General features: G+C 40.1%; 1 protein-coding gene across 1 annotated transcript; it reads left to right on the forward strand.

The window, feature by feature from the left end:
• Positions 1-6052: 6052 nt before the first annotated feature.
• On the forward strand, positions 6053-13407 carry LOC311048566 (chemerin-like receptor 1; the record flags this gene model as incomplete). Its single annotated transcript, XM_084061829.1, has 2 exons — positions 6053-6346; positions 12282-13407. The coding sequence occupies exons 1-2, from the start codon at positions 6120-6122 to the stop codon at positions 13405-13407; spliced, it is 1353 nt and encodes a 450-aa protein (XP_083917955.1). The 5' UTR covers positions 6053-6119.
• Between the last annotated feature and the right edge of the window lie 1963 nt (positions 13408-15370).

Genomic DNA, 15370 nt, shown 5'->3' on the forward strand with positions numbered 1-15370 from the left:
AAAAAGAACCTTTTTCCACCTTAAGGTTCTGTATCTCCGACCAGATGGCATGAGGTCAAAGTAGCGATACAGGGGATGATCAGTGTCATTTGTTATTGAGAGTGCTAAGCGTGTGATGGCCTTATTGTTCATATCAGCAAGTGTGGGTATGGGAAGTCCGATGATTTTGGAGGCAATCCGGGTGATACTGTAAAGTTTGTTCCTGTTAGGCATGGACAGTATGGTGAAAAAACATGCGGAACAATACAGTAAAATGGGTTGAATGATGCTTTTGTACAGTAATAGCAGAAGATGAGGGGCAACAGATAATGATCTTAACTTGCGGATCACATAAAGTCTTTGCTGAAAACGTTTATGGGCCCAAAACAATCGTACGTTTAAAAAGGCAACAGTTGCAGTTGTTGTTGCTTGCGTCATTTCTATGGTGATGAGCATTCCATCCTTAGTGGAGTGGTTTGTGATGTTTACATCTAATGATACATCTAATGTTACATCTGACAATAAGGAGGTTATTAAATGTTACAACAACTTTGAAATTCTACCCAACAGCTATATAAGTATTCCTGTAATGCTCTTTGTTCTAGGTAAGAGACTTCTGCTTTACCACCGCATACCCAGATCTGTTCTCAGCAGGCAGTCTTGTGTGAGGTGAGTGAAACTACTGGCACATTATTTGTTCTGATGTTTAAATTGCAAGTATATCAACGGTGTGTCGGAATCTCTCGGTTTGTTTTGTATACTTTCAGGACTTCACCTATGCATTAAGCTTTTCTTGTGTTTCAAAAAGATTACATAAAATAGATAGAGACTGATACTGTAATCAACATGTCACAGAAAAAGTCAGTTTTTCTCATCAGTTTGAACAGTTTTTCACAATTGGTAAAACACTAAACTCTGAACTTCTCTGAATCAAAATGCTCTGTGTATATATGCTAACTTCCGGTACTGTTGGACTGACTGGCGTGCACACACACTCCCTGGAGACCAGGCCTGTTAGGGCCACCAGGATGTCCGATTGTGGTGAAACTTTGCACGCACATTTGCACTGCGTTGAGGAACAAATGCCACATTTTTTTCTTTTTTTCAAGATATTTTTGGGCCTTTTTCTGCCTTTATTGATAGGAACAGTAGACTGACAGGAAATGGGGAGAGAAAGGGGGGGGTGACATGCAGCAAAGGTCGTCAGGATCGGGAGTCGAACCCCCGTAACCAGCCTAGGTGCCCAGGCGGTTACGCCAACCGTCTGGGCCAAATGCCACCAACATTGTCCTATTATAGCGCCACAAGCAGGCCGATTTTTGCTAAACAAGTTTTTTGTGAACACGGAAGGAGGCGCGGCGAAGCTTACTATGATATCGTGCTCGGGTTGTGTGTGTATCCGTCTGTGGCGCTGCCTGTGTGCAGCCACGCCCCCACGTCACTCACGCTCTCATTGGCTGCCGACAGACACGGAATGACAAACGCCAATTCCGTGCATAGATGACTAGGAACTCCGAAACTCCGTGCACAGGAGAACCATATATCCCCCCCCATTGACTTCAATACGAGGCGAAGGTAGTCACGTGACTTTCTCTCTACGCTCTCCCCATCACGGTGAAATAACACGGATTAAAAGTCCGTAAATACACAACATTTTCGAGCTGCGTTCGCTTCCAGCGTACGCGCGTCTTACTTGTTTATATTACTCCTACAGATTTTGTACAAACATCACGCCAATCGGTACACATTATCTCTATGATCATGTGATGAAGACAGATCTGACTGATTTTTCATATTCCATTCTGATTGGCTAAGATTGGCTTCCAAAGTTTGCAGGAGTGGCCCGTTTTGAACAAAATGCCTCAAATCATGAATGCAGCGTCCGATTGCTGCAGGACTTTGCACGCACATTCCCACAAAGCCAATAATGAAATACCCTACATTTTTCTAACCGGCCTCATGGTGGCGCTATAACAGGCCGATTCACGTTTTTACCTATAACTGGACGGTGTGAAACTTTGCACACACTCCCTAGAGGCCAAGGAAAAACTTCTGCCCTGCATTTTTCAGATCGGCCTGTTATAGTGCACCAGGAGGCCGATTTTTGCAAAACACATTTTTTATATTTGCTATGATACAGATTTTGACCTAACATCACACAAATCAGTACACATCTCTATAGTCATGTGATTAAGATGGATCTGTCTGATTTTTCAAATTCCATCCTGATTGGCTAAGATTGGCATCTAAAGTTCGCAGGAATGGCCCGTTTTTATGCCTCAAATCTTGAACACATGGAGCCTCCAATTGCTGTGAAACTTTGCACGCACATACCCACTAGGCCGAGGAAGAAATGCCACCCTTTTCACATTGTCCTGTTATAGCGCCACCAGGAGGATTTTTTTTCAAAACTTTTTTGGGATTTTGCGGTTACACAGTAGGCTATATATCAGTGTACTAAAATGTCCTTTTCATTCTTTACTTTAAAAGTGAAGACATTCAATACTGTATTATTGCAGTACTTACTATACAATATTCACTGTAGGTTGTGATTACTAAAGCCTACTTTTTTATTTATTGCTAAATGCATTTACAATAAAAAACATCTGTATCTATGCTGTGTTTTTATAGTGTCTAATAAATGTTCTGTAGTGTTTATATATTACTGTAAATACAATGAGGGAAGCTATTAGCGTAAAGAGCCTTTTTTCTGCAGCCCAAAATGTGCAACCGATGCATGTGCAAGCCTACACTGTACATACACATGCACCCTTGTTGTATGACAAAAAGTTACTTAACTTGAACGCGTCAATGTATTTCCTTTTCCGTAGGAGCACCATGACATCTGTGCCTTCACCATTAACTACCATGTCATCTGTGCCATCACTGTTACCTGCTACCACTGCAGATCATTACGAATTTGACCATGACATGAACTATGACTACACTCTTGAAACAGAAGATTCATTCATCCTTGGCAAGCCTTTACCATTGTGCATTAACGAAGCAGGGTGTGTCATCCTGGTTGCAATCAATGTGATCATCTTCCTGCTAGGGATTCTGGGTAATGGCGTGGTCATGTGGGTTATTGGCTTCAAGATGAAGAAGAAGACAGTCACCACAATGTGGTACCTCAGCCTGGCCATCTCCGACTTTATCTTCTGTGCAACGCTCCCTTTCAACATCACTGTGACAGCAACACGATCTTGGATTTTTGGACGTTTCATGTGCAAGTTCACCACCTTTATTTTGTTCCTCAACATGTTCAGCAGCATTTTCCTCATGGTACTCATCAGTGTTGACCGTTGTGTGGCTGTGGTGTACGCAGTTTGGGCCCAAAACAATCGTACGTTGAAAATGGCAGGAGTTGCAGTTGTTGTTTCCTGGGTCATTTCTATGGTGATGAGCATTCCCTCCTTAGTGGTTCGTGATGTTACATCTGATGTTACATCTACTGTTACATCTACTGTTAAATCTGACAATAAGGTTGTCATTCAATGTTATAACAACTTTGCCATTCTACCCAACAGCTATATAAGTATTCCTGTCATGCGCTTTGTTCTAGGCTTTGTACTGCCACTTGTAATCATAACTGTGTGTTATACTATTATCATTGTAAGGCTACAGAACAACAAAAAGGTCAAGTCCTCTAAGCCCTTCAAAGTCATGACTGCCCTGATAGTCACATTTGTCATCTCTTGGCTTCCATACCACGTCTTCATTTTACTAGAGATTAACCCCAGTCACAACGCATTTATTGCAACTGGATTAAAGATATCAGTGACTCTCGCAAGTGCAAACAGTTGCATGAACCCGTTTCTCTATGCATTCATGGGCCAAGACATTAAGAAGAAATTGCTGAGCTCTTTTGTTTCCAAAATTGAACATGCTTTCAGTGAAGACAGGCCCTCTAGAAGAACATCTACATCTCAAGCTTTCTAAAAACAAAATGGCACATCTCTTAGTAGTCTAAGACTTAGACTACTTATTATTTCTCAGCTTTAGACAGAAGTATGCTCAATTGGCTACTCATTTTGATAGCGTCGCTCTGCCCTTATACATACCATAAAGGCATAATGAGTTGTTGAACGCTTGACTAGCTGTAATTTTAACTTGAAATAATTTAGCAAACTGCAGGTGCAGCACATACAGTATAGTTGTCTGTACTGACGAGTGAATCGAGAATCCATTTGAATATATTGATGTTTTACATTTCTCACACATGCATTATCACAATAGGATTAATGCAACAGTAACATGCAGGTCCACTGAGACTATTGTCTTCATTTTTACAGTGCATAGGAAGTTAACAGTGTACAATGTAGGCACTTGGCACATACTGTATAAAATGCATTTCAAGCTGCACACCAATTTGTATATTTGAATGGTGCTGCTGATGTAATTACGCTTCTATTGTAAAATGTGATGCAATAAATGACACCAGCACGTATTTGTTATGACGGCACGGCAGCAGAGTGGCAGTGGCTCAGGGGTAGATTGGGTGGTAGAGTACCCGGATGGAAACCGCGAGGTTCCCATTTCGATCCCGGGCTCCCCCAGAGCTAGTGTCTTCGTGATGAACAGGTTGGTGCCTTGCATGGTTTCCTCCGCCATCGGTGTATGAATGGGTGAATGTAATGCACAATCTATGTAAAGCGCTTTGGATAAAAGCGCTATGTAAATGCACCATTTACCCTGGAGTGACTGATGAGTACCAGCTGGTGTGAATGGTGACTGAGTGGTGGCTGAGTGAGTGGCTAATTAATAGGAGGAGGCAGGCTGGTGATTGGCTCCTGTGACCAGGCTGGGGACAATAAAGATGGCTGTCCCTAAGAGTTTTGGTTTCATTTTGGGGTTGACACTAAGGTCTCAGAGACCCTTGCCCATCGAACAAGTACAGGTCAAGTTCTACTTGCCCAAAGGTCATGACACTTGCCCGAAAAGTAAATCAAGTTAATGTTAAATCCAATCGATTACTGTCGAGTCAATCTGAATGAGCGCAACTGCTACTTGTAAAAAGGTAGCATTATTTGCTCTTCATGAATAACCATGAACCCCACTAAAACGCACTTGCCCGCCGGGCAACCTGAAAGCAAACTCCACTTGTCCGAATGTTTTATTTACTTTACTTGCCACGGGCAGTCGGGCAACCATTAGTGTCAACCCCTGCCATCCTCCTAGCCAAGTTCCAAATACCAGCACGTTGTTCAGTTTTAGACTTGTGATACTGTAATGTAATGCATTATTGTAGGGGTGGGTGACCTCTCTCTTTGTCCTTCTAGTTTGTTCTCTGTTTTGTTAGTAAAGAGTAGCATTTATGTTTTGTATTTTGGAAGCTATGGTCCCCACCCTGAGGTATTGTACATTTGTTTTATCAACTGTAAAATAAATCCTGAACTCTTAGGAGTTTAACTCTGTGTGGCCTGTCTGGATTGGGGACTGGGTAGGAGGGAGTCCATTTTTATGTTACACTAGGCCGGGTCGTAAGAGTAATTACCAATTACCAAATTATGGATTTGAATGTTTGGACGTTTCATGTGCAAGTTCACCTCCTTTGTTTTGTTCCTCAACGTGTTCAGCAGCATTTTCCTAATGGTACTTATCAGTGTTGACTGTTATGTGGCTGTAGTGCAGTTAACAGCAAATTTTGATTTAGTCTTAGTCTAATATGCTGGTGTAATAATACTAAATACTAATACTATATAGTATTAGTATTTACTATCAGTATTAGTCTTTTGAATAACACACCATTTACTTTTAGTCCTATTTTAGTCTTCTTAAAATTGTTTAGTCTTAGTCTAGTCTAGTCGACTAAATATCAAAACCTTAAGTCTTTTAGTCTTTTAGTCTTAGTCTTAGTCAAAAACAATTACACTGCAGTATATTCTGATTTAGTCTTAGTCTTAGTCTTTTGAATAACACACCATTTAGTTTTAGTCCTATTTTAGTCTTCTGAAAATTGTTTAGTATTAGTCTAGTCTAGTCGACTAAATATCAAAAACCTTAGTCTTTTAGTCTTCTTTTTAGTCTTAGTCTTAGTCGACACAATTAACACTGCTGTGGTGTACGCAGTTTGGGCCCAAAACAATCGTACGTTTAAAAAGGCAACAGTTGCAGTTGTTGTTGCTTGCGTCATTTCTATGGTGATGAGCATTCCATCCTTAGTGGAGTGGTTTGTGATGTTTACATCTAATGATACATCTAATGTTACATCTGACAATAAGGAGGTTATTAAATGTTACAACAACTTTGAAATTCTACCCTACAGCTATATAAGTATTCCTGTAATGCTCTTTGTTCTAGGTAAGAGACTTCTGCTTTACCACCGCATACCCAGATCTGTTCTCAACAGGCAGTCTTGTGTGAGGTGAGTGAAACTACTGGCACATTATTTGTTCTGATGTTTAAATTGCAAGTATATCAACGGTGTGTCGGAATCTCTCGGTTTGTTTTGTATACTTTCAGGACTTCACCTATGCATTAAGCTTTTCTTGTGTTTCAAAAAGATTACATAAAATAGATAGAGACTGATACTGTAATCAACATGTCACAGAAAAAGTCAGTTTTTCTCATCAGTTTGAACAGTTTTTCACAATTGGTAAAACACTAAACTCTGAACTTCTCTGAATCAAAATGCTCTGTGTATATATGCTAACTTCCGGTACTGTTGGACTGACTGGCGTGCACACACACTCCCTGGAGACCAGGCCTGTTAGGGCCACCAGGATGTCCGATTGTGGTGAAACTTTGCACGCACATTTGCACTGCGTTGAGGAACAAATGCCACATTTTTTTCTTTTTTTCAAGATATTTTTGGGCCTTTTTCTGCCTTTATTGATAGGAACAGTAGACTGACAGGAAATGGGGAGAGAGAGGGGGGGTGACACGCAGCAAAGGTCGTCAGGATCGGGAGTCGAACCCCCGTAACCAGCCTAGGTGCCCAGGCGGTTACGCCAACCGTCTGGGCCAAATGCCACCAACATTGTCCTATTATAGCGCCACAAGCAGGCCGATTTTTGCTAAACAAGTTTTTTGCGAACGCGGAAGGAGGCGCGGCGAAGCTTACTATGATATCGTGCTCGGGTTGTGTGTGTATCCGTCTGTGGCGCTGCCTGTGTGCAGCCGCGCCCCCACGTCACTCACGCTCTCATTGGCTGCTGACAGACACGGAATGACAAACGCCAATTCCGTGCATAGATGACTAGGAACTCCGAAACTCCTTGCACAGGAGAACCATATATCCCCCCCCCCATTCACTTCAATACGAGGCGAAGGTAGTCACGTGACTTTCTCTCTACGCTCTCCCCATCACGGTGAAATAACACGGATTACAAGTCCGTAAATACACAAGATTTTCGAGCTGCGTTCGCTTCCAGCGTTCGTGCGTCTTACTTGTTTATATTACTCCTACAGATTTTGTACAAACATCACGCCAATCGGTACACATTATCTCTATGATCATGTGATGAAGACAGATCTGACTGATTTTTCATATTCCATTCTGATTGGCTAAGATTGGCTTCCAAAGTTTGCAGGAGTGGCCCGTTTTAAACAAAATGCCTCAAATCATGAATGCAGCGTCCGATTGCTGCAGGACTTTGCACGCACATTCCCACAAAGCCAATAATGAAATACCCTACATTTTTCGAACCGGCCTCATGGTGGCGCTATAACAGGCCGATTCACGTTTTTACCTATAACTGGACGATGTGAAACTTTGCACACACTCCCTAGAGGCCAAGGAAAAACTTCTGCCCTGCATTTTTCAGATCGGCCTGTTATAGTGCACCAGGAGGCCGATTTTTGCAAAACACATTTTTTATATTTGCTATGATACAGATTTTGTCCTAACATCACACAAATCAGTACACATCTCTATAGTCATGTGATTAAGATGGATCTGTCTGATTTTTCAAATTCCATCCTGATTGGCTAAGATTGGCATCTAAAGTTCGCAGGAATGGCCCGTTTTTATGCCTCAAATCTTGAACACATGGAGCCTCCAATTGCTGTGAAACTTTGCGCGCACATACCCACTAGGCCGAGGAAGAAATGCCACCCTTTTCACATTGTCCTGTTATAGCGCCACCAGGAGGATTTTTTTTCAAAACTTTTTTTGGATTTTGCAGTTACACAGTAGGCTATATATCAGTCTACTAAAATGTCCTTTTCATTCTTTACTTTAAAAGTGAAGACATTCAATACTGTATTATTGCAGTACTTACTATACAATATTCACTGTAGGTTGTGATTACTAAAGCCTACTTTTTTATTTATTGCTAAATGCATTTACAATAAAAAAAATCTTTATCTATGCTGTGTTTTTATAGTGTCTAATAAATGTTCTGTAGTGTTTATATATAACTGTAAATACAATGAGGGAAGCTATTACAGTGGTCACCTATTCACATACGCACCAGAGTCTCTGAAAGGCACCCACCATAACCCACCATAACCTTAGGTTGTGAAAGGTTGGGGGTGTGGCTATGCCTTGGGGGTGTGTTTTAAGTTTTTCATTTTAGGTGGACAGTAGGTGGCAGAAGAGAGCAGAGGAAAGCAATTACTCTACTTGCAGTTTATTTCTTAAAAGCAGAAGTCATTAGAGAACTTATGAATGCAGACAATTTATCATTGAATTAATAAAACAAACTTATGTACCAGAGTATTTCCAATTTCCAGTACTTTTACTTTATTTTATACATAGGCTATTTGAAAATAGCTGATCTACAAGCTCACAATTTTCACAATGCTATTTTGAAACATTTTACACAACAGTGAATTTTTTTTCTTTACTGGACTATTTCCCTCTCTCTCTCTTTCTCTTGTTATGCAGAAAGTCCTCTTTCACACGTTATGTCAAAATCGTCACCTTATTAAACTAATGGCCTAAGTCATTTTTTGAGGAAATTATATTTTTGCCTAAGTCAGGTCCTCATGACACTAGCCTTATATAAACGTTGGCTATTTAAAAATAGCCATGTGATGTGTTGTGAGCTTATAGATCTGCTATTTTCAAAGGATTTTTATATATTTTGATAACCTGTGAAACGGGACATTCTACATGTATTTTTATGTGGTATATGTGGTGGCTTTTACTTTAAGTAAAATATCTGAGTACTTCTTCCACCACTGAAGAACAACAATTAAAGAACAGAGGATAAGCCAGTGTTTTTCTCATTCTTTTTTTTTTCTCTCTCTCTCAGTCATAGGAGACAGCTGTTGCGACCAGTGTTGCCAGAGTTTACGAGAGAAATAAGCAAACAGGTCTATGAAAACAAGCCCAAAAGAGATTGATTTGTATAGGCCACATGAGCACATTAAACCTATATGCACCTCAAGTTCTCAAATAAAAAGCAGCAAGCTTCTACCAATATTTACAAGCAACTTTACAGAAAAACAGGTTGCTTATAATAAGCAAACATGGCAACGCTGGTCGCGACCCCTTCCTTTCATTCAGTGAGAGAGGATCATGGTTAACATATGCTAATAGACAGACAGTGGCTTCAAGCTTGGCCATTGTTATCACAAAACAAGTTTGGCCACCTTCACACACAGTTAGGTAGGCTACAGTCAGCAGGGAGAGGGGGTTGGGGGAGAATTTAGCTTTTTTTGAAATCATGTTCTCAGTGGTGGAAAAAATGCTCACATTAGCTCAAGCACCCCTCTCTCTCTGTCTTCAGTATTAACTGGGTATCAACTGCCTTTTAAGGTCAACCCTAAATGCATCAAATTTTCTCTGATGTGATGTTTTAAGTTGTATGTATCTTTCTGATGCTTAAGTAAGAGTCCCTCTTGTGGTTAAAGCTGATGTCCAGTGATTTTGCGGCCCGGGTTTAAATCCCACGCTATGAGCTTGCAAATTCCATGCGGAATGTCCAGTTTTTGTTACCACAATATAAAAATACTCTGTTACAAGTAAAAGGCCTGTGTTAAAAATGTTACTGAGTAAAACTACAAAGTACTGGCATCAAAATATTTTCAAACATTTTACACAACAATGTATTTTCAAACATTTTACTGTGGTGTAAAGTAACACATTACATTACACAAGTACTGTACATAAGTAAAGATTTTAGGTTTTTTTTTTTCCTTACTGGACTATTTCCCTCTCTCTCTCTTTCTCTCTACTTGTTATGCAGAAAGTCCTCTTTCACACGTTATGTCAAAATCGTCACCTTATTAAACTAATGGCCTAAGTCATTTTTTGAGGAAATTATATTTTTGCCTAAGTCAGGTCCTCATGACACTGGCCACCTCTGGTAAAATCGCCTATCTCCTAATTGAAAAGGATCATGCTGTTCACGCCCCTTTTAGTATAATGGCCTAACTCCCTAGTGTGACTTAGGACAAAATAGGCCTTTCGTTTGGCCTAAGTCACATGTTTTTGTGACTTAAGCCAAATTATTTACTGATTTAGGCCATTTTGTAATTTGTTTTGCTTTTTATTTTGGCCTAAGTCAGATTTAATCCTATTTAAACCTATTTAAATCTCTTATGTTACATAACTGACAGACAGTGTTATTTCTATTTAAATAGTCATAATTTGTTATAAACATTTTGGGTGAAATGATTAAGAAATATCATATAGTTTTGTTCTGGATCAGTTTTTTATTTTTCCTGAAAACCTTGAAAAAATGACTTAGGCCATTAGTTTAATAAGGTGACGAAATGTAAAATAGCAGATCTACAAGCTCACAACGTGTAGCTTAGTTCTGCTATTTTTAAATAGACAACTTTATATAAGGTTAATGGTTAATGTATGTTTTGTAATAATAATCAAAATCTACAAAGTAACTAAAGTTTTCAAACACTTGCACATCGTGTGTGTGTGTGTGTGTGTGTGTGTGTGTGTGTGTGTGTGTGTGTGTGTGTGTGTGTGTGTGTGTGTGTGTGTGTGTGTGTGTGTGTGTGTGTGTGTGTGTGTGTGTGTGTGTGTGTGTCTGACTGTGCAGTGTGTGGGCACAGACAGACAGACAGACAGTAGGGGGAGGTAGGTAGCAGATAGCAAAACCGGTTATGTTAATGATATACTGTGTAGCCTACACTACAGTATTCCAAATAAGCTGAGGAACTCTGCTATCAGGTTCCCCTCCCCCCTACAGTACCTCTGTCCCCACCACACCGTGGAACCACACATTACTGCCGGACCCCCGGCAGTAACTCTGAGGACCCTCTAGGGGTCTCGGACCTCCTGTCGAAGACCCCTGATTTAACACTCTCTCTCTCTCTCTCTCTCTCTCTCTCTCTCTCTCTCTCTCTCTCTCTCTCTCTCTCTCTCTCTCAAAATGGGGGTCCGCGGGCTAATAAGTGTCAATTTGGAGGTCCTTCACATGAAAAAGTTTGAGAACCACTGCTCTATATCTCCCCCCCTTGCACTTTGGCTAATTAATATTGACTGTTGTAAGTGAAAAGGTTAAGAAATGTTCAAAAAGTTTACTTTATTGTTTCAGTTTCTGAGAGGCTGCAGCCAGTGTGTGCAGTTCAGATTTATGTTGTTCCTGTAAGGATAATTATTGTTCCAATTCCAAATATGGAATCTGTAGCAGCAAAATACTTAAAAAGATAAAAACTGTTTTCTATTGTTCCATTAAATTGGATTCAGTTCTAAAAGGCTAAAAACTGTACACGTCTTTTTTTTGAGGGGGGGGGGGCACGGGGAAAGTAATATAAAGTAATATGTAATATATTACTCTTGATTCCAAGTAATACGTTATATAATATTATTACTTTTCAAAGGAGTAATAAGTAATACAAGTAGGTAACATATTACTCTCCTAAGTAATATAGCCCAACACTGATTATAAAACATATACATTAACCACTTTAGCCCTATATTATACCACGGCCATTAGAAAATAGACGATCTACAAGCTCGTAGATCGGCTACTTTCAAACATTTCAGTACTTTTACTTTTGGTACTTTAAGTATATTTTGATGCCAATACTTTGTACTTTTACTCAAGTAACATTTTGAACACATGCCTTACTTACTTTTTTAAAATACATTTTGATACCAAGCGCCATCTCGTGGCTGGACGGCCACACTACACTTTCTAATCATTTCAATGGGAGGTGCCAAGAATCTGTGGGTGTCAACTTTGAAAGGTACCTAAAGAAACCTTTGAAAACCTCTGATGTCCAATAGGTGGCCGTTTGAAGATCGTGCATGAATGAACAGGTGACCACTGTAGCGTAAAGAGCCTTTTTTCTGCAGCCCAAAATGTGCAACATACACATGCACCCTTGTTGTATGACAAAAAGTTACTTAACTTGAACGCGTCAATGTATTTCCTTTTCCGTAGGAGCACCATGACATCTGTGCCTTCACCATTAACTACCATGTCATCTGTGCCATCACTGTTACCTGCTACCACTGCAGATCATTACGAATTTGACCATGACATGAACTATGACTACACTCTTGAACCAGAAGATTCATTCATCCTTGGCAAGCCTTTACCATTGTGCATTAACGAAGCAGGGTGTGTCATCCTGGTTGCAATCAATGTGATCATCTTCCTGCTAGGGATTCTGGGTAATGGCGTGGTCATGTGGGTTATTGGCTTCAAGATGAAGAAGAAGACAGTCACCACAATGTGGTACCTCAGCCTGGCCATCTCCGACTTTATCTTCTGTGCAACGCTCCCTTTCAACATCACTGTGACAGCAACACGATCTTGGATTTTTGGACGTTTCATGTGCAAGTTCACCACCTTTATTTTGTTCCTCAACATGTTCGGCAGCATTTTCCTCATGGTACTCATCAGTGTTGACCGTTGTGTGGCTGTGGTGTACGCAGTTTGGGCCAAAAACAATCGTACGTTGAAAATGGCAGGAGTTGCAGTTGTTGTTTCCTGGGTCATTTCTATGGTGATGAGCATTCCCTCCTTAGTGGTTCGTGATGTTACATCTGATGTTACATCTACTGTTAAATCTGACAATAAGGTTGTCATTCAATGTTATAACAACTTTGCCATTCTACCCAACAGCTATATAAGTATTCCTGTCATGCGCTTTGTTCTAGGCTTTGTACTGCCACTTGTAATCATAACTGTGTGTTATACTATTATCATTGTAAGGCTACAGAACAACAAAAAGGTCAAGTCCTCTAAGCCCTTCAAAGTCATGACTGCCCTGATAGTCACATTTGTCATCTCTTGGCTTCCATACCACGTCTTCATTTTACTAGAGATTAACCCCAGCCACAACGCATTTATTGCAACTGGATTAAAGATATCAGTGACTCTCGCAAGTGCAAACAGTTGCATGAACCCGTTTCTCTATGCATTCATGGGCAAAGACAGTAAGAAGAAATTGCTGAGCTCTTTTGTTTCCAAAATTGAACATGCTTTCAGTGAAGACAGGCCCTCTAGAAGAACATCTATGATAGAAATATCTAATGTCCTAAATGTCCTAAACCTGCTTTAAATGTCAAATTAATATAATGCTGTCATTTTGGCCTAAATTCCATCATGTCTATTCTCCCTATTTTCTCCTGTCTCTGTCTATGCAAGGTCAAACTAGTTACAGGCCTTTCTGTGGTTATCTATTGTTTTAAGAACACCATATCTCGGTGTTCTCCTCCAATGCATAACCCTTCTCACAGTTTCACTGAAGTAACCACTGACCCGTGACCGGTCAGACCCGAGGCCAACGTGTTGTTCGAGACATGTGGACGCTGTTTGTTCAAAGATAAACTGTCACACCATCATCATCATCTACCATCATCATCCTCATCTGACGATGACGTACTCATCACTATCCACCAATGGCAGGACTACACCTCCGAGGGCTGGACGCTTGATGTATCTTCAATGATGTCATATGTTTATGTTACTGGACGCTGTTAAAGTCCAGGGCTTTCTCTGTTTAACGAGAGAGAGACGACGACCGATGATGCCTACCATACCTGTGATACTGTAACCTTCCACTCTCTCTGTCTGAATACAAGATCTTTCATTACATCCAATGGCTGCCTGTGTTCTGAGTCTGGTTTTTCTTTGTCACCTTTGAAAGTTCTGGTACTTATATAAATACTGATGTGATGTCCTGCCATGCATAAGTATCTATATATATGGTTGATAAGGAAAAAACCTACTTTAACAATTGGTCCGATCGAAGCCGGATATGTTTAAAACAGGGTGGACGGGGGGAACTGAGCTATTGACCGGAACTGTACGGTCAGACTCTCTTCCCCTGGCAGACCATGTTTTAATAAGTATCAAACGAACCAGCCCTGGGTGTAACGATTTATCACTTCTATTCAGATGAAGGTTATCTTTGAACAGTATCACATTTTTATTTTATTTTATTTTGTTTTGGACCTGGACGCGATCGCTGGACCTTTGGACTTGCCCCTTGACTCTCGACATGTCTCAAATTCCACATGGTCCAGCCATCGGGGTCAGGATCCCTGAACCATCGATTTGATGAGTATATCTTTTTATTTTTATTTTTACCATGGTCCAGTGATTGGGATCTCCACGTAACTTCTCCATGTGAACCTTGATCTGATGAGTATACCTTTTTATTTTATTTTATTGTCTTTACCGAACGATTTGTCTCATAGATTATAAGCCTGTTTTTAAATTACTGTTTAACACAGCTCCGCCAGGGAGTCAGTCAAGTAAAAATGTTTTATCACCTATATTCCTGGGAAGACATTCCTAATGTCTCATAAATTCTCTTATCTAGTGGTCATTTATTAAGGTCGTTTCAGCGATTTCTTACCTACATGTATAATTCACAAGTCAGTCCTTTTGTTATATACTGGTTACTGCTTGTTGTTACTACGTTCTGTTTCGGTGGATTTCGTATTGATTACTATATCTTATCTGTCTCTTTCTCTCACCACCTCCGGCCATGGTGGTGCGGGAGTGAGCGTATATAGATTTTTTACCTTTGACCGGTTTTATTTTGACCACTGTAGATTAAATCCATTTAATGCCTTAATAATAATACATTTTATATTCCTTCGTTTGAACCTTCTGTTCTGTTCTAATTCATTGAACCAGTAAATATTTTGCCTTAAGCTCCATAAATTCAGATAATTGTAAATACTTTGAATGCTTTGAATGTTTATGAATGTGGGTGAGACTGCGAGAAGAGTAAATTATCTCTTTCTCGGTTGCGCTCCATAATTCATTTCCTTGTAGCCTGCCGTTAGATAAGATGACTCCATTTCCCATAAATCATTGCGGGCTTATACTTCCGGGGCGATTTATGGGAAACCCCAGTAGCTTCTGTTTCCGGGGTCATCTAGCCTGCAACACATATTTTTGTAGAACTCGCTAATTCATGCTAAAAATACAACGCTAACCTTTATATAAGATTAACGCTTACAAGGAATCTTTTGGTGAACCTTTTTCTAAATACAGATAACTTTTATAGA

Source organism: Gymnoscopelus microlampas (genome assembly GCF_963454915.1).
Source record: "Gymnoscopelus microlampas genome assembly, chromosome: 7".
NCBI classification, from domain to species: domain Eukaryota; kingdom Metazoa; phylum Chordata; class Actinopteri; order Myctophiformes; family Myctophidae; genus Gymnoscopelus; species Gymnoscopelus microlampas.